At 30.5% G+C, this 21,241-nt stretch overlaps 2 protein-coding genes across 2 annotated transcripts; both read right to left on the bottom strand.

Moving 5' to 3' along the window:
- Window positions 1-1,220: 1,220 nt before the first annotated feature.
- LOC125496547 (uncharacterized) lies at window positions 1,221-4,781 on the bottom strand. Its single transcript, XM_057393991.1, has 5 exons — window positions 4,388-4,781; window positions 3,041-4,258; window positions 2,414-2,936; window positions 1,974-2,350; window positions 1,221-1,844 (listed from the first exon to the last, which is right to left on the bottom strand). Exons 1-5 carry the CDS (start codon window positions 4,779-4,781, stop codon window positions 1,270-1,272), a joined length of 3,087 nt encoding a protein of 1,028 aa, XP_057249974.1. The 3' UTR covers window positions 1,221-1,269.
- Window positions 4,782-14,621: 9,840 nt separating this feature from the next.
- LOC125496899 (uncharacterized) lies at window positions 14,622-20,482 on the bottom strand. The gene is made up of 17 exons (XM_057393990.1): window positions 20,404-20,482; window positions 20,239-20,329; window positions 20,018-20,125; window positions 19,170-19,534; window positions 18,907-19,060; window positions 18,755-18,798; window positions 17,995-18,146; window positions 17,600-17,867; window positions 17,395-17,479; window positions 17,181-17,308; window positions 16,998-17,082; window positions 16,081-16,201; window positions 15,818-15,975; window positions 15,616-15,736; window positions 15,310-15,531; window positions 15,093-15,155; window positions 14,622-14,981 (listed from the first exon to the last, which is right to left on the bottom strand). Exons 7-17 carry the CDS (start codon window positions 18,127-18,129, stop codon window positions 14,835-14,837), a joined length of 1,533 nt encoding a protein of 510 aa, XP_057249973.1. The 5' UTR covers window positions 18,130-18,146; window positions 18,755-18,798; window positions 18,907-19,060; window positions 19,170-19,534; window positions 20,018-20,125; window positions 20,239-20,329; window positions 20,404-20,482; the 3' UTR covers window positions 14,622-14,834.
- Window positions 20,483-21,241: the final 759 nt, after the last annotated feature.

The following is a 21,241-nucleotide window of genomic DNA, read 5'->3' as shown; positions in this document are numbered from 1 at the left end:
GATAGATAATCAACTAATACATTGTTGTTAACGCCACAACATTCCATGTTGTTTAAATCACAATCTTCAAAATAGTCATCATCAATCTTGTAAGCTCTTGATGGAATGCATTGTAGATCATATAACATCATATTCGAATAATCAAAATATGGACGATAACCATGTATTGTTGTCCAAACGTCTTCAACATAAACCCAAACTTCATTGCTTTTATTAAAATCATATGTAAACATACTGGACACCTTGTGGAAATAAAGATAGCCTCCACGGAAGAGTGTTAAAACCATAGATTCAACATCTAAGAAAATCGAATATTCAACTTTAGCGGGCCATTTTTTTGATGGATTTTCGGTTTCTATTATATTTGGAGGAGAACATAATATTGATGTAGAAGTAGGGGAAGAAGTTGACATCAATATGCAAATTGAAAGTCCGAAATTGAGTTGGGATGTTTGAAGAGAAAACGACACTATTTATACTAAAAAATCTACCTTTTTTTTATTTTTTTTGAAAATACGTTATCTAGCTAATTATGGTTGATTGACAATCAGAATAACTATTGATTGATTGATTAGTAATATAATTTCGAAAAATATCAATCTAAATTAACTAATTGATTGACAATTACCATTAATCGAGGCAATAATTAAGATTGATTGATAATTTAAATTACTTCCCGTATTTAGTTGATTAGAAAATATTCGAAATAAACCAATATGGCAAAAAAAAAATTCGGCCAACACTAATGGTAATTTGAATTTTGAATTACGAAATTGTACCCATATATAACTCTCAATCACAATACTATATGTTTGGAATATCCTTGATTTCCGGAAATCTCTTATGAGATCATAATATTAATTGCCTAATTTAAAAAATGAATCAATCAATTTCCGAATTCCTTTGCATTTTTCATATAATTTTCGGCCAAAATATTCTGCATTGCCACGTGGACACTCTCATTGAGAGTTTAATTGTGAGAAGCTCTAGAATTGCTCGGTTAATGTGAGCTTGCTACGTCAGCTTTTGTCTTCTGCTTTAGATAATAGTACTAGTTTCTGGACCCGTGCAAAAATGCACGGGAAGTTTATTTTTTGAGATAATTGTGTACATCAAATGTAATATCTGTAAATATTTTGCAACATATTTTGAAGCACTTAAAGTTCGCATGCAATATAAATCATGAAAATCTGAGGTAAAAAAAATACATGTCAACAAAGTGGATGAAAATAAAAATTAATTATTGAGTAACATTAATAATAAGAGTATTTAACCAACATTCTGAAATACTTCTTTGTACACTACGTTCGTGGTAACATTTGATGTTCCACGTTCTTTATCAACTATTAAAATTTTCAAACCCTTCTTGCTAGTAACTCTTGATACGGCCACATAAAATTGTCCGTGGCTGAAAACAGACCGAGGAAGATATAGGCCAACATGAGAAAGTGATTGTCCTTGACTTTTATTGATTGTCATTGCAAAGCACACAACCAAAGGGAATTGTCTCCGTTGGAACTTGATGGGAAATTTTGTTGAGTCTGACGGAGTAAGCGTCATTCGTGGAATGAAGACCTTATTGCCCAAATTACTACCAGATACCACAATAGCCTCTATAATACGATCGCCTAAGTGCTTAACGACCAATCTTGTGCCATTACATAGCCCAGAACTTTGATCAATATTCCTTAGGAGCATCACTGGTGCTCCAACCTTCAGTCGTATACTATGGTTTGGTAATCCTCCGCATTTTATTGTATTTAGGAACTCTGTTGAATACATCTCATGAATTCCAAAATTTCCTTCCTCCACTGAAATTGCATCTGAACTCAAGTAAGCTCTTTCTTCACCTGGCAATTGAGATAACACGTGATCGTTAACCGTCTCAGCAATTTCATTGGTTGGAGCAAGAATAGCTCTTTCTTGAAAATAACTTGGTTCCCAAATGTGATCCTCTATGTCAGGATATGTGCTTTCTACTATTGTCGCAATAGGGTCATCTCCCCCATCTACCAACATTTCATGGGGTATTTCAATATCGGCCTCACCATCATTTGGATCTCCGACTTTGCCATCTCCAACATTGAGTATCCATTCTGAAAATTCTCTAATTTCATCAACATTTGAATTACTTGAACCTGTTGTGAGGCGCATGTTCTTTGTCAGCCTAAGTACTCGGCAAAAGTCCCATAAGTAAGAACTATTTATTGCCGAGAAGACAATGTCTTGTCTGCTTCCTTTAGGCACCACGGGTAATATTTGTCTTAAATCACCAGCAAAAACTACAACCTTGCCACCAAATGGGATATCTTGATTTGCAGGATTCACAGACCGCATAACATCCTTTAAACTCCTATCTAGAGCTTCAAAGCAGTATTTATGCATCATCGGAGCTTCATCCCATATGATTAACTTTGTCTTCATAAGGAGTCCAGTTAAGTCCGAGCCTGGCTTAATGCCAACACATGTTGAGTTCTCAGCAACATTTAACGGAAGTCCAAACCTGGAATGAGCAGTTCTTCCTCGAGGAAGCAATAAAGAAGCTATTCCGCTTGATGCGACTGGCAAAACGATATCTCCTTTACGCCTTAATGAGGCACACAACAATCTCCAAAGATACGTCTTACCTGTTCCTCCGTATCCATATACAAAGAACACCCCTCCTTTTCCTCGTGATACAGCTGACATAATTTCATTGTAAATTCCACGTTGCTCAGTTGTTAATCCTTGAAACAGTCGCTGGAACTCCTCTTCTAACTTCCCTCGGTCATAGGAAAGCTCGTCCATTATCATTTTGTTTTGACCGTCTTCTATGATCAGATCATTAGGATATGGCATTTCGCTGAATTTACGTAATGTGCTGCCATTACTTTGTAGCTTAGCTTCAATGTCTGCTAGCGCAAAGTTTTGCAGTTGTTCATCACTTAGGCGCAAATCTGATAACCATTTTCATTCGTAATTGAAAAGGGTTAAAATATTATAAAATACAAATAGATTAATATTTTTACAAATTAAACAATAGTGAGTAATATTTGAATACCTTTGTCTTGTAGGAGTCTGCGTTGCCTGTGAAGGATATCATCAGAAAGAAGGTGCCATGTCTTTTCCCAGATAAGATTAGGCTTTGTCAGACTACACGACAATAGGAGCATGCAAAAAAGATTACGTAAATGTTGTCCCGATTCTCTGAAGCTTGCTTCTATTATGGCATCAACATACTCTTTATCATCATCTAACAAACCCCTGACATAACATGCTTCTTTAAACGTTGGATGTAGTACCCCATCAACAACGCGTATGTCTTCGTAACATGTTGCACCTTTCACAAAATTCAACAATGTCCTTAAGTAGAATTTTTCACTTGCTCCAGGGTTTACATGATAGATTCTTCCTATGGAAAAGCCTTGTTTTCTGGGTGTCCACTCACGTTCCTTTTGCTGCCAGACAAATTTTGTAGGGAATTCAACGTAGCTTAATTCTCGAGCCTCAGCATATTTTTTGTTGCACTCCATCCACGCCAGAAATTTCGTTCGCTCAATGCCAGGTCTTTCAAGGACATCTCCTAAATGATCTTCATCAGTGAAAACAACAGTCTGCTCGTTAGGTAGATGAAAACTTAGACGTTCGACAGCTGGAGTTCTGTAATGAATCGGGAACCCGAATATCCTCCACATGGCTTCACATGGGGATATGTAACGACAATCATAATACATTTTAATTTCATCAATTTGTTCGGGATCATCAGAGTTTTGCCGGTTTTGATATGCTGCTGCTGTTACTCTATCGTACCCCTTATTTATATACTTGAACAAATACTTGATGGACCTAGATTGGTTGCACCACTCGACATTTATATGTGCACGATACTTACAAAGTAATTCACGATTATGAGGGACAACATATCCATTGTCAAGCATAACGCCATTTTTTTCAACATTGACTCCAGTATCTCTTCTCCTGTACACAGGATAGCCGTCTTCATCAATTGTTGTTTGTTCAGTGAATTTCTTTGGAAAATGCTTCGTGCACTTCTTATCTGTCGTGCATGGAGCATTGTGATTCAAAGCACCGCAAGGACCGTGCATCATAAACTCAGAGACAACATCGTATAGTTCTGGATTTTCATCCTTGTCCGGAAGTTCAGCACATATAATTTTGTTTATTGCTTCGGCATCAGGAAACTTATCGTCACGATGCAAGAAAAGAAGTATATGTGCGTGTGGCAGACCACGTTTTTGAAATTCCACTGTATAAACAACTACAAAGCAAAATAATATGATATGTTCAACAAATTAGTAACACATATGTCTACATTAATATATTAGGTAAAAAAGTCATAGACAGTATATAGTAATCATAAGAAGTTTGTAGTTCAATATCTCATTACCAGCTCTAACTCTGCCAAATATATTGTGGTCCTTCAAATCCTTAACCAACTGATCGAGTTTCATCTTAAAGACTCGACATATTACGTCAGGCCTATCTTCCGGTCTTAACCCCCTCTTTGACACAAATCGATTGATTTCTGGCCACTTTGGATTACATGTGAACGTTATAAACAAATCTGGGTAACCATAGCATCTACAAATGGCCATTGCATCTTGATAGTTTTCCCTCATGTAACTATGTCCTCCAGTGAATGAAGCGGGTATGACTATACGACTACCGGTTGATGAACCTTCCGTATCTCCTCGATCTGCTGCACCTCGTAAATTCTTCACATTATCAGCCCTGAAACTCTTCTGATTATTTTTCACAAACGACAACCTTTCTGCCTCCATCATTGTATAACCATCAACACAAAATTGTTGACATAATCTTCGAGAGAGCATATAGTTGGTGCTTCATTTTGACGATCTTGCATGCGATATGCAAAGAACTCTCTCATAGTAAGTCTATCCCTTTTTTTTGAATCACCGCTAGGTAGAGCCTTATCTCGATGTGAAATATCAACTCGATATCCATCCTCACCATATGGAAATAGAAGAGGATATTGTAGAGGCAAATAGACAGGATGAAGTTCGGATATTTGTCTTAATTTGCCATTTTGATATTCAACAATAATATCTCTTTTATCTGCGGTATCAACATCTCCAACTATCAAGGCAGCCACTTCTGATGTTGTCGGCAGATTGTATGTCCTTCCATCAGATGTCCTCTTTCCAATTAGCTTCAGCTTAACATTATCACACACGTCAGTCTTAAAGCGATCTCGTGCCATCCTAAAGTTTTTTGCGAGAGGATTGTGTTCATCGATCATATTTTGTATTTCCGCAATTAGTTGGTCTTCAAAATTATCAGGATTACCAGAGCGTCCACTATGAAAAAAACAATTACATACATTATAGTCCAGAATGAAATGCATGGTAGATATATATGAATTACGACAAAAAACGAATAGATTATGTTATACCTTACAGCATTTTTCTATTGTCAATTTCATGTTCCGTATCATATATGTATAACTGAGAAAACTTTGACGCCCACCCTGAGTTGGCAACAAACTTCCAATTAAATGGTGATTCTGCCCACCTATTTTGAAATTATATGGTCCACGTCCCTGCTCAGGTGGTGCTTGGATTTTCCCACCCATCGACGTAAATGAATGCATCATATTATATGGTCTGATATTCTCAATGAAGTGTTTGCTTCGTGGATGGTTTCCTTCTAGCAGATTTATCAAGAGTTGGAGGACGACGCAATAAAGGGAGTTGAACTTTCCCTTGCATACAACAAAGGGAAAACTTTGGCTTGTTTGTTTTGCCTCGTTTATTTGTTCTTTCTTCAAACCACATCATCGCTCCACAATGCTCACACTCCCATATTGGATCCCCAATATCCCAATAAGCTAAACATAAATAATTATTAATTGAGTTAGGTGCAAAAGTAAAATAAACCACGTAATATAAACTACTTATCAATTTATGATAAAAAATCAACTTCATATACACATGTAAATGAATCATATATATATACATACCTGATACATCGTTTGCATGGTCTGTGTTATGTACCTCGTTATTATTTTCTGTACATATTAGATGGTGTTAATACTTTATGAAGAAAACTATTGAAATCTATATATTCAAACTGCACAAATAATTAAAAAATTGTTATAAGACAACATAGGCAAAATGTATAATTAAAATACCTAAATCAATCCTTCTTGTAATTTGTTTGAGGATGTTCTTGCTTTGAATTACATTTTTTCCGGATCTGAATGCTAAACTTGTTTCGTCTGATTGAAACAGATTTATTTCGCGCACTTCATTTGCTTCAATAAAACAACACCACTTAATGTGATTTTTTGTTTTTCTTTGAAAACTATGACATTAGGTTGTGACTAATTATAAATCAATGTGGAACATTGATATGTGTATAAATAAACAACAAAAAAAATAACATCTATTGTATAATAAAACATACCGAAATTCCGTTTTTCATTTAGTATGAGCCTTCTTTTTTGCCTTGCAATCTTCGATATATATTGTTTAGCTTTATGACAAAGATATTTGTTGTTAATTAAAATAACATGAAAACAACTATAAGTGTGTTGCAAGGGAAAGACACTTAATAACTCACAAATTCTTGAACAATCTATGTATTTGATTTTTATTCAACACATTAAATGGCACAATGATAATATAACTCATACCATTCTGCGGGGCACCTTTTTGAGGGTAACTTTTTTCACTTGTGATGGTTGGATAAATGCACGCTTCCTCAATATCTTTATGAATAGTTGAGAAAACACCATCCAAGTTAGTAAACAACATAATTTAAATTAACATAGTATATTTGATTTTCCTAATGAAATACAACTCACGTTAATATTTTATATTTAAGTACTTACTTGTGGAATGCTTCACATTCATTAATGCCCTTCGTTTGTGCTTGTTAACCTTTGTAGTTTGGTAGTCTCCTTCATTAATGATAATATCAAAAACTAAAATATTATTTTCTATAGCACAAAAACTCCTATTTGTTTTAAGTATAACGTTGATCTCAAATAACAATTTTCATTTTGTCTTATTATATACTCACCAGTGGAAATGTTGCCGACGGATGGTACATCAATATTGAGCATGTTGGCAGCTGGATGTAATTGATTTTCTTTGTCTGAAAAATAACTTCCACCTGTACGAAGAATGACATATATATTATAATCAAACAATCATTAATATTATCATATTATTTCATGGTGATATGGATTTATAAGAAACCATTACTATTTGTGATTTGTCTTGTATGGAGACCGAAACCGCTTCTTGCTTCTAAGCTTGTTGGTGTGCAAACTTATATTCAAGAAAATTGGAAATATAGTTAGAAATAGAATTAGCTATACAACAATTATTTTTGGTAACAACACTAATGATATGCGCATTACAATGGAGGCTATTTGTAAGACAACTAATTTGAGTAAGAGAACTTTTGTCGTTTCTCATTGTGTTTTCCGGTGAACGAACTCGACCATCACGCCGTTCTTTCAATATTATCTTCCTTTTTTGTCTCGCAATCTTCGCTGACTCGCTATGTGCCGAACTGATATTCATAAGCCCTATTTTTAAAGAAGAATGTTTGAGAATTGTATAGCTAAATTGATTGAGAAAAACTTTCAACATAATCACACAACAAATCATATTTTGTTCCCACACTCACCATTAGTAATGTTGTTTAGCGGTGTTAGATCTCTACGAAAAACATTTGTAGGTGTATGTAATTGATTTTCTTGGCCTGGATTATTTTTTTCACCTAGACAAAGACATATAAAACATGACATGAACCAAAAAGAAAGACATTATATTAGATCACAACACTTGTACATTAATTCATACCGCTTGTTGCTTGTATGCTTGTTGGCGTGCAAACTTCAATGAATTAAAAAAACCGATAGTCAGAATTGTAAACATATGAGCAACAATTTCTTTAACAATAGCAATGATATGTGCATTACATTGGACACAATCAGTTAGACAACGCAATTGATTTGAATAACTTTTACCGCTTATGAACGTCTTATCAAGAGAACAAAAATGACCTTTACGTACTGTTGTGATATAGTAGCTTCTTTTTTTTTTACACAGCATCAAACTTTACAATCTATATTTACTCTCATATTATATCTATTTTTTTTAGTGACTTTTTTTTTATAAATAACATGAATTAGCATAGATCCGTACGATTTTAGTGTGGACCAAGTCCATATAATGTTAGTAAAATAGTGTTTATTTAAAGATTAACTTTAATCGTAAAAGTTATATTTTCTTATATTTGGACACAATGGCTCAAATTTTTCCTCGCTAACTTTCACATTTCTCGTTCAACCCGTAACTTTTTACCAACATTTGCTCCAAAAACAATCCATAAATGAGCATACCACTTTACTATATTGATGCTTCAAATAATTTGGGCCTTGGTTGTAAAATGATGCTCCAAATCCACTATGTTTTCTAACTTAATAAAAAATATTATACAATCTACTTATTACAACTACATACATACATCATACGTTTTTTCCAAAAATCTCCATAAAATAATCTTATTACAACCCATAAAAATCTACATACATACATATCTTATTACATACATATAAGATGATTACAACTACATACATACATCATCTTCTCCATAAAAATCTCTCTCTACATACAATCTATATCTTATTACAACCCACACCTAGATGATTCTAAAACTTATTACAACCCAAATCTATCTTATTACCTTCTCTTGCATACAACGTAACTTATATACCTTCTCTACAACCCAAACCTATCTTATTACCTTCTCTACATACGTTTCTTTGAAAATCTCTCTTATCTACATTTTTTTTATACTTTAAAGCCACAAATTATCCATCAAAATTATACTCTAAGTCATCGATTTTTGCATCAACAACAAATATAAAACTCATGCATGTGGGTTTTATGAAGAAATTAAGCTTTTGATCTTCATGTTCTTTGCATTTGAAGCATGGTTACTATAATTCCTTGATACAACCAAGGTGTAGAATCATTTGATCTACAAAGTGAAGAAGATTTAAAGACCGCATGCAAAATCGCAAATATATCGAGTTGGATTGATATGGAGTTTGAAGAAATTTTCTAAATGGGTCAATATAGGTTGAAATTATTTGGTAAGTTCTTTTAAAAAATAAATCTGATTTTTGACTAATTATGATGAAATTGAACTGATTTTATGTTTGCATGTAGTTTTTAGCATATTTGATACCCAGAAACTCGTGGCGGGCTTCAATATAATTATGCAATTTTCTCTCTAACCCAATATTCAATATATTATATGTTATTTGTTGCTATATGGTTTTCGATCCTGATCTGCATAGAGGACCACATCGTGGCGGGCTTACAATACACCATAGTCTTATCAGGATTCAACTAATTCTTTGAAAAGAAGCTCTTGTTTTTGTTTGTAGTATCTTTTTTATTTTTCCTTTTGTTTTGGTTAAAAAGAGTTGGAACTTTGAATAATTTATCTGTCAAATTGCATGCAACAAAACGACAAAATTTATGGGAACTGCAAGTCATTTTAAGTGGAATTCATGTTATAGATAAATCCAAGGTCCATTGCATTATTATTCTTGTTTATTTTACTCCACTGATTATAGTTCTTCTATCATAGGTTTTGTCATATTCTACTTTCTAATTGTATGCTATTAAATTAGATTTTAATTTAGTTTCTCATATCCAAGTGTTCCTGAATTGTGCCAGGTCAACTGCTCCTCATTAGGTATATATACATTGAATAATGCTAAAAACGGAATTATTCTTAATTTAGGGTCATTTATACTGATTTTTTTCCAAATCAATATTATATACGAAATTTATACAATGAAATATTCTGAATTTTTTTATAAACTGCTAAAAATATGATTTTGGGCAAAAACTCGTCTTTTTCTGCGAAAGGATTGGTAAACTGCTTTGAGATAAGGGTAAAAAATGCATGTAGTTTTTTAGCATGTTTAAACATTTTTTTTCTTCTTTTTTGGGTATGAAAAGTTTAAAACAAAGTGCTTTTTTTAGTTATTTATCAAACTGCGTTGATACATCACCCTTTTCATTGGCAATTTTTATATCATTTATGATACATTTTCTTTCATGTGAGAAGTCTATTGAAAAAATCAATATCCGGTGCAGTTCTAACCGTTAGTGAAAATTAATTCGATATATTAGTAGTATAACTGTCAATTAGGAATTTAGAATTAAGATTGAAATTAGGATGATTTTTATATGTTCGCATGTGAGTGACAGAATAATTTCATACGAATAATTTGGTAATTTTCATGTTCAATTATAATTGTCAATGAAAAGAATTTATTACCTTGTATTTGTTTAATGGATTTACACCGTTTTTCTGATAACAATTTTTTTCTTCTTTCACGTGCGTTCCTCACTCGTTGCTCATCCATTGTTGAAGCACTAACTATATACCTTTGAAACTCTTGAATATGATTGTGTTTCCACACTATTTTGAGTTGATTATTTTAGTGTTTTATGATTAGAGGATTGGTTGTTGTAATAATATATGATTGACTTTATCATATATGTGCGGCAAAGTAGGAATTATAATTGGCATTGATTATGTATCTCATGATATTGATTCTACTTCCCTTAAATAATATATTTGTTGATATACAGAGAATATATTACAATATAGACTTCACATTTATGTTACCTACTAACTAAAATTGCGATGATTACATTTTTACATGAAAATTTTATACATTTTTAACTTGACACATAGGCAAAATGAACCTTATTTTATAAATATACTAGCTTTTAACCCGTGCAAAAATGCACGGGAGGCCATATTTATATGTGATATTATAAATTATTTATCAGATAAAAAGAGAAATTTTATTAATGTCAGCAACATTTTTCTTTAATGAGATTGATTGAAATCAAATTGAATTGACAACACATTATGATAAAATTAAAAACCAAACAAATAATTACACTATCTAAATTGATACATATAAAATTGGGTCAATTACAACACAATTTAAACATTTTGAGAAACTTCCTTATAAACCACATTGGTTGAAACATATGAGTTTCCGCAATCTTTATCACATATTAAGATTTTCATAACCTTTTTGCTTGTAACTCTTGAAATAGTAACATATAATTGTCCGTGGTTGAATACATAACACAGCTGAAAAAAATGGGTAATTTATTCCCTAAATGGATCAATTTACTTATACAAAACTGACTTGTTTAACATTAAAAGTGACCCATTCCGAATTTAAAAGTAACTCATTTGGACGTGAAAGTGACTTGTTTTGACCAAAAGTGAAATATTTAGACATAAACTTATTGTACTCCCAATACACATAATAGTAATTGAATATAAAACCTACTAACCTAACACTCTAATCATCCACCACTGCGTTATATACCCTCGTTCCCCGTTCCTCTTCCCTCATTCTCTATCTTTCCCTTCAAAATTGTCAAAACTCAATTTTTTTCGTACGAAATTGCCAAAAATTACAACCTTAAATTTGTTGATCTATTTTTTGACAAATGATATTTCGATTTTTTGCACCTAAAAAAATACTTAATTTTTATCAATTCTATTTTCAGTTTGTTTGATATTTGAGATTCGATATTATTTACATCATTTATATATATGTTGTGATGGTTACTTGTGTTCAATCAGATCGAAAAGTTGATTAATATTTCACCTCAAATTTTAGTTTTTAAATATTTTACAATATGTTCCTTGAAATCCTGTGTAAATAATAAATATTTAGTTAGAAATTGTTGACTTAAAAGTCGTGACATTGTAATTTATCCTATGTACTAAATATAAATTAACAAAAAATAAAGTAAAAAGACATTTTCCAATTAAATTTATTTAAAAATAAGTTTGACTTATTACATGTATAAACAATATATTTCATTATTTATATCTCACATTGACTGCTCCTTACAAAATTGAGATCAAGATTTCAAGCACCAACTCAGTGACTTTTGTAATTATAAAACAGGTAGTTTGCTAAAAGAAACAAAAACTTTATAATTTATATTAAATAAATGAATAGAGCAACATGAGTAAAGTAGAAGTTATAGCTTTATTATTATGTTCTAATGAATTTGTTATCATGAATTTTCTAAGTTGTAATAACTATGTTCGATTTTGATATATTAAGTTAGTGTTAAACTATTAATTAAAATTGCAAAAAAAAAGACCTCGGTGTGGAAAGTCTATGGATATTATGTCAAATGTGCATGGTGTGATAATATAACTCATGTATATATGTTATCTTGTTAGCAAGTGTATTAGCCTAGAGAAATATTTATGGTTGCACCCACGCATTACGATTAGTCCCAGTAATGTCAGAAACCATACCCATGGTTCTACATATCATAAGTGATGATTTAGAAGTTAAAAATTGATAAATAAATTCATATTATTTTAGAAAAATAACTCCAAAATGTTATCTATCTATAAGTACAACTAAAAGTACTTCACAAAATCAAAATTTTACATTATTCACGTTGAAATATAAATTTTTGTTCATTTAATTAAAGGAATGTAAAAATCCTTTTAATCTATTAACATTATTCTAATGTATAAAGTTTGATGAAAATTAAAAAGATATTTCAAGGCTATCACTCAATAAAACTCTATGTAAAAGTCTTGTTTATCTATCATTAAATAAGGCTAAAAGTCTGGGTAAAATACAACTTATTAATACCCGTAATTTATGATATTATATATATATATATATATATATATATATATATATATATATATATATATATATATATATATATATATATATATATATATATATATATATATATATATATATATATATATCAATTTTGTTGAGCAAAGAAAAAACAAATTAATATCTAATTCCACATGTTAAAGAAACCCATAATACATTAATCGACTAATTATAACCTCAATGACATATTAAGTTATTTGTTGACGAATTGTAACCTCAATGACACCTTAATTCGCATGCACATAACTTCATATCTAATTTGAGTTTATGATATTTAGATTTATACAGAAAAGTACAGCTTAATTTAAATTAGTATAGTTCATTTAAAAATCAACTATTTTGCGGATTGAATTATTCCATGTAAATTTCATCAGATAACCTCAATAACCTAGCTCTTACTTTCCAACTGTGGCAATATGGATATAACCACACAAAAAGGTGCATAACCATTTTCAGTCATTTGCGTTTATAGAAGAAAGTGTATGTAAGCAATAAATTGGTGAAAGCAATATATGTAAACCTTTATATATGATTACATAATTACTGCTATACGAAACAATTTAAGAAAGAAAGGTGTAAGCATTAAGCAATGATATGGTGAAAGTAGGATGGTTGAAAATTGGGGACTTTTATTTTATTTTTTCCTTTACTGATTTTTGTAGACTGAATATCATTTCATGTATATTTATAGAGCTAAATGAAGGACATTATAATAAATTCCATATAAAAAAAACCTCCCATAAAAAGAATTTGCAATTGGTGCATTAATTGATTATGATTGTCAATCAGTTATACTAATCGTATATGGAAACCCGTAATAATTGACATTATTAAAGAAGGATGATGCTCACTTGCACTCCTTCCCGCAAGACACGTGGCATGTAGCAGCAAGAATCATGACACGTGGCAAAATGAATTGGTTAACTGACATGTGGCAAGAATGAACCTTGTTTTATATATATATATATATAGATATAGATATAGATAGATAGTTTGTATATCAAAAAAATTCAATGTGAAATCGTGTACATGGTGGTTGAAATCATTTTTGTGTTTTAGTGATATCTCATTCTTTAATTTTTTTTCATTATGGATTATGTTTGTTGCCTTGTAATCCATTTACATAAGTTGAACTTTTAGATGGATCAAATAGTTCGTTCGTGTTTGGCTTAAGTCAATGGAATTGGATATTTAGAGAGTGAATGCGAACAATAACTATTAGTGTGCTGCCGTAGAAATTGAGACGGATATTAATTAATGGAAATATTATAGTTACTCTTATATACTTGAGAACCATTAATCTATGACATATGATTACTTTCAACTTTTAGTGAAAAAATTGGAATCGACTTCAGTATAATAAAACCTAAACATTATAGTTTTTGTCCAATTTTGACCATTTGGTTGATGTGAATTATTTATATGTTATTATATGTTATTATATGTGAAATATCATATTATATATAGTGATTTGCATAAGTATTATGTATTGAAAGAAACGTGCATTATCACTACAAAGATGTAGTAACCTAAAAAATTGTAGTAAGTCAGATATATGTTGCACATATAGGGGAGTCGATATCCATCCTTTGGAATGTTAAAAATCATTAATGTTGACCAATTTTTTAAAAGGAATAATACTTTTTTTAGGGAAATAAAAGGAATCATACATAGTGGATGATAATGCTTTCTCTACAAAGATGGATATTGGCTCATATCTAACATGTTTTAAAATAGATTATTAATCAATTGCTTAGTGGACATCATGTTTTAAATAAGATAGTCAAAGAAAGTAGGAAACCTCAATATGGCCTATATGGGTTTTGTGGACAATTAAGCAATAAGTAGTACTTTTTTAAGTGACATAAACTTAACAGCCAAAAATTTATTAATCCAACTTAGTAGTTGTTGTAAACAAACTTCAAAAACCAACTTAACAACTGTTATTGAAAAACACAAAATTGAACAAAGGTACTTAAGCATATTGAACAAAAAGCATAAGCCCTTAAATTTAAAGTATCTCAAAAAACTTCATCATTCGAATATGGTGTCATTGCATTGTATCTACTTCTTTAAATCCTTCTCATTCTTTTGCAATAATCTGCTTCTTGTTAGTAGAGAGTTGTGCATCCAATGGAGAATTTGCTAATGATCCTTCATTATCAACATGGACTCTTTTTTGAGGTGTGATGGAACTTGGCGAACCTTCATTATCAATTGATTTGGTATCCTACGTAAATGAATTACCCAAATAAGAATACATTTTACCACATAAAAATCAATTGAATCTCAAATAAATTTAATAAGAACTAAAATATCTAAATATAAATAGATAACATACATTTTCTCCTTCAACATCCTTTACGCTCTCATATTCAATTTGCTCTTGCTTGTATCTTTCAGACTTCATTAATGGTAAAAATAAGTCAATATTAGTGCGTAGTGAGTAAATATTTGTTTTATTAATTTAAGATATTAGTACATAAATAAACACAAAAAAATAAGAAGACCAAATAGTAACTCTACAGTATCAATCTATATATAAAAATATCACAAACCTCTATTTTCATGTAGAGCCCCATCCATTTGTCAATTAATTTTTGATCATCCGTAGAATTTATAACAGTGAAGTTTCTATTAGTACCGGATGTATGCTTGGATGGGATATCAACTTTGAATAGTAACTTTTTGCCAAGGAGCTGTGTAAACGCTTCAGGAAATCCGTACTTATCCCTTTCTATAAAATTAAACAGTAGAATTTGAAATGAGATCAATATTAACTAAATATGAAACTTCTAGTGGATCATGTATACGAATGAAAAAAAACAATATTTATGTTTTACTTAGAAAAATAAAATCAATACCATCTCTTGAATATCTAATAGTTCAGAAGCAGATTTATTCAACATCTTTTGAACTTCTTTTTCAAAAAGCACGAAGGTAGCATCATCCGTGTTATCAGACACGATTATTTTCAACCTAAACCTATAATACGAAAAAAGTACATTATACATCATGTACAATGTCTATATCAATGTGTATGAGAATAGATTTATAAATATTTACCTTGGCACGGTTGACTTAAGGACTTTATTTTCCTTCTTGCACTTGACAATGTCACCTTCTTTTTTGACAGCACTACAACATTTTTTACACGCCTCATAATACCAATTGAATTCAGTGTCAACGTCTTCAATAGTACCAAGACAAACACACATCCCAGGCTATAGGTAGATAAATGAGATTAGAATATAAGAACAAAAAATCACGTGCATTTCGCATAATTGTATTTTCTATGGTTGTTAATTAAAATATGTTTTTTTCCATACCCCTTCAGACATTAGAAGATCGCAAATATCTTTGATGGTGTCTTCCTTTAAAAACTCTGATGTCCCTGTTGAAAATTCGCTTGGTTTTTGTGAAATGGCCGAGTCTCCTTTAGCAGTCTTGCTGTAATATTAATGATAAAGATAATTCCTTACATGTATGAAAAGTATGTTAAATAATTCAGGTAAAATATAATAATATTATATGGGTTAGGGTTTGGTGGATGTAGAACATAATACTATTAATATGAATATAATTTTGGGTCAGAGCTATTATGTTTCATAAGAGTAAAAAGAATATTGAAAAACTTGTCCAAAAAATTAATGTATATAATTATTAATAAGTACTATATACCTACAGACTACCACCATATATAATTCCACAAATGAAGCATCATCTATATCGTGAACAAAAAAGTTTTCATTGACCTTGTGTGATCATATATATACTTGTGTGATCATATGTTTACTTGTGTGATCATATATATAGTATATCGTTAATATAATTTGATCATTTTTTGAGGTCTAATATAAGTTGACTATACTTTCAATTAATATGTTGACTTTTAAAGTAGTTGAATGGAATACATTAATTTAAATTGTTTACGAAAGATCTGGAGGAAAATTTTTAGTGAAATTTTTTTTAGTGGACTTTAGTACAATAAAACGTAATATTATAGATTTTGTTCAATTTTGACCATTTGGTTAAGGTATATTTTATATGTTATATGTTATTATATGTGAAGGGGATATCATCTATAAGTATTATGTATTGAAAGAAACGTGGACCTAGGCATTATTTAAGAAGTTGGTAATATAGTCCACGTTGGAATTATTCTTATTCTTTGAACATTAACATTGTTCGTAATTATATTTGTTTTTTAAAACAGAATCATCCGAAAATGGCATACATGTCATACCTTTTTTTAAAATCGGTTATTTGTGGAATGTCAGAATCTAGGAACAACTTTGTCACAAATCGCGAGGTTGTAAGACGGACCTCCCCTACAAAACAAAATTATAAAAAGAACTACAAAGATTATGTACTTAAAAACAGAAGCAATGATTTATGAAGATCAATTAAATTTGTAAATAACAAATACCATGGTATATAATACGCTTTGCTAACTGCACTGCAATAACAATATTCAACTCATTATTTCTCTTATTAAGAAAAGAAGTTAGTTGATCTGCATATTCACCCCACAACACAAAAGTAACAAAGTTGTTTCTGCAAAAAAAAAAAAGATTTTAATTATTATTTACAAACTATTCAAGATGATATTTTTATACCTATTTTCAATAATACCAACTTACTCAAGATCCATTAGCTCTATAGTCATCAATTTTGAACTTGTTTTTTTCTCAATCGGAGTAAATCCAATGATCTCGCCAACAAAATCTTGAAACACAATAAAAAGTTAGTTTATTAGCATTGTTTTTATTAAAAATAAATTGAAATATATGATAATGAACAGTGTAGTTTTTTTTTTTAGTTACACTGAATCGAAATTAAAATTACCTAGCAAATAAACATCAGACTCTTTTTTAGACAATGAATCGCTAAAAGAAACTAAATCCCATCCATGCAAGTCAATTTCCAAGGCCTCGCACTGTTCAATGTGAGAAGAATAGTTAAGGTGTAACATGAAACAGTGCTTAGTAGGTCGATCTAGCCCGGTATTTTCACGCACTCCGAAATTTGTAATCTCAATGAACATCCCGTGACTCAAATTTCCAGAAAAAGTCGACATTAAGGATTTCTTGCAAGAAACTTGGATTTTTCCTCCCTATAAAATTTAGACATGTATAAGTAATACTCATATATAAATGGATGTATATTATATAATATAAGATGAATAACTTATTGGTAATACAAAATATTTAAAATTAAAATAAAATATCATAATAATATACCTGAATATCCATCAGCACAATATCCATGCTATTCACAACATCGGGCTTCTTGAAATCCATCACTGACCAACTCCTTATAATTCTACCTTTGATTGTGCTGCGTTTGGTAGTCTTAGTTATGTCAGCAATTTTCATCACATCTGGTTTCCTCCCTTCACCGGAAGACATTTTTTGTTTCAGTTTAAAGACGATAATTAAAAGTTTTTTAGAGTTCTAAACAATGTTGAATTGATAGTATGGTAAAAAAATTATGTTTATCTATATATATATAGACATAGGTTCTGCTAGGGTATGATGTCTAGATATTTTAATTAGAATTTATATTTATCTATATATTATATATAAGGTTAAGATATTCTGCTATGTTTGATTCTCATACATTATAATCTAATAGATGATTAGAAATCCGTCAATTAGGAAAGTATATAAAAGTATGATTTTATTATGATTTATGATCGATATAATATGGAGTTAGATAATATTCTATAAAATGAGATTACATATCTTTGAAATTAGATTATATGATTTCAAATCATCAAAATATGCCAACTTAATCACCATATCCGTGAATCACAGGAAGTTCTAAAATTTGGAATCAAATCTCCTTGAATCATGGTAATTTTGTCTCATATTTATCAATAGAATGATTTGGTGAATAAGTACACCATTCAATTACAATGAGTTGGCATAATCCATCATAGCTTCTTTAGATATCCCTTGATTTTCACGTGCATGATAACTTCCTTTTTTATAGATTTACCTTGGATAGATGTTCCTTGCTTTTTGTTTACATAATTTCGATCCCTATTTACAAACCCAAATTAATAAAGTAAGTAATAATCCAAAATAACATGAATCTATATATAAAAAAAAGTTCAAATTGCATATATATATATATATATATTAACATACCTAAAAAGATAAGCACATTCTTCAGCCCAATCAACATGTGTTATGTGAATAACCTTAAAATCTGGTAATTTTGAATTACAGATTGTTGATCGTAGTAAGAAAATGAAACCGTCTCCTATACGTGTTTCGAGTATCTTACGTGTATTTTGCAGTCCTATACACTAAGTGTGCCAAAGAATTAAAAAAATGAATATTGAGTGTAGAAATGATTATGATATAATTAGAATCAAAACTAAAAGGACAAAAAGGAAATGACATGGTACCTCAACATTGTCATATTGTAATACCGATTTATACATCGGTAATAAAAAATCAATTTGCTTGTCCCATAGAGTGACATCTATAGTTCCACTTTTGTCCTTAATTGTAACTTTTAGTGACATGCTAAAAACAAATAATAGGAAGAAGTACGTTATAACAAATATTATGTTTAAAATATAATTTTAATAAATTGGGACATATGTAGCTATACCATTTTTTGGGGCAAATTTTTGTTGCGGCAGAAAACACAATTACTTTGTGGGCCCACAAAATTGACTCTTTGATTACAAAAAAAACATGCATCACACCATTGCATACTCTCCAAATTTACGCCAACTAATCGTCCAATGATTCGACAATTGATTTCCTGCATTAATTTTTTTTTTGTATATTAGTTAAAAATTAAAACAATAGAATGTATAAAACTTAACTTCAAGTTGCTATAATTTAAATACAGCCATACATGGTCCATGTTCATGAATTCGTTGATTGTTGTTCGCCTTGCATTAGATATTTTTAGAGTTATAAATAACGAAAATGAGTTTCTTTTTATCCAATTTACTTTGTGTTGGGCAAACCGATGTTTCAAAAACCTGTTTCAATTAAAATAGATGAGATCATGAAAAAATGATAAATTGCGCCATTACGCTTGAATAGTTTATACATAGAACTTCTTCTTGCCTTTTTACATCTGGATCAATTGTTATAGTTGTATCAATACCACAACGTAATGAAATTCCATCTATTTCAATAAAAAATGTCACATGTCACATTATTGATACCGCAATGTTGGAACAACACCATTAGTAAAATAAGTTTAATGAATATTATATAGTGAGTAGGCAATTACCATTATTCTTCTCCACAGTTAATCCACATATTAAGAAAGGAATTGCATCCTTAATATTGTCCAGTGCATTCGGCCCATATATGAAATGACTTGATATAGTCAACATAACTGCAAAGCAACTAAACACATAATTCATATAAGTCATAATTTTAATTACACTTTTATGTAATTGATAATTATATTATATGTATTGACAGTAAAAACTTTGAGAAAAAATTTACCTTTTATCAATTAGTACAATATCTTGTAGGTATGTGACATTATCTTTGGCCAATGTGATGGGGCTTGCATATATAACAATACCAATTATACCTAGCATTCAAAAAGAAAAAACTCAAATGGACATGATTAAAGTAAAATTTATCAAAATAGTAGTAATCACTTACTTATTAATACATGTTCAACATTTTCAATGGACATGATTCTGCGAAGATTGACAACTCCTTTAGGGCCTGTTCTCCCCAGCTTATTTTCAGTTCAGTTCAGTTCAGTTCAGTTCAGTTCAGTTCAGTTCAGTTCAGTTCAGTTCAGTTCAGTTCAGTTCAGTTCAGATCAGTTCAGATCAGTTCAGTTCAGTTCAGTTCAGTTCAGCTCTTGACAATACTTTTACTCTCACATATCACTATTCATTTCAGTCCAGTTCAGTTCAATTCAGTTTAGTTCAGATCAGTTCAGTTCAGATCAGTTCAGTTCAGTTCAGTTCAATTCAGTTCAGTTCAATTCAGTTCAGTTCAATTCAGTTCAGTTCAGTTCAGCTGTTTTATGCCAAAGAGAACAGACCCTTAGTTGTAGGTCGTCCTTGTTTGTCTTGGAGCATTTTGTCAATTTGAATTTTTTTAATTTTTCGTGTAAAGAAAGAAGTGGAATAAAATAAGTTTATATTAGGGTTTGTACATGAACATCTTATATAATAACATTTTTTTTTGTAAGTTACATAAATGGTAATGTAAAATAATGGTAAGTTATATCAATCAATATTAATATTATTTGTTAATATTATGCAACTGTGCCGTGAGCAATAGCAACTTGTTTACCAAATTAATGCTATAAAGATTTATGCTTTTCTTGTATAGAAGTTATAGGCAGAACTCCAAAGATTCAGCTATAACTTACCAAATTTATCATTAGGCTCCAAAAACTCCATTTGCTTGAGTTAAACGTATACCAAACTTATAAAATTGTCAATAAAACATTGCACACTCAAATTGTTCCATGATCTTGCAT

Source organism: Beta vulgaris, chromosome 4 (assembly GCF_026745355.1).
Source record: "Beta vulgaris subsp. vulgaris cultivar EL10 chromosome 4, EL10.2, whole genome shotgun sequence".
Taxonomy (NCBI): Eukaryota; Viridiplantae; Streptophyta; class Magnoliopsida; order Caryophyllales; family Amaranthaceae; genus Beta; species Beta vulgaris.
The sequence above is the reverse complement of the archived record's forward strand: the minus strand, read 5'-3'. Positions and strand labels throughout refer to the sequence as shown.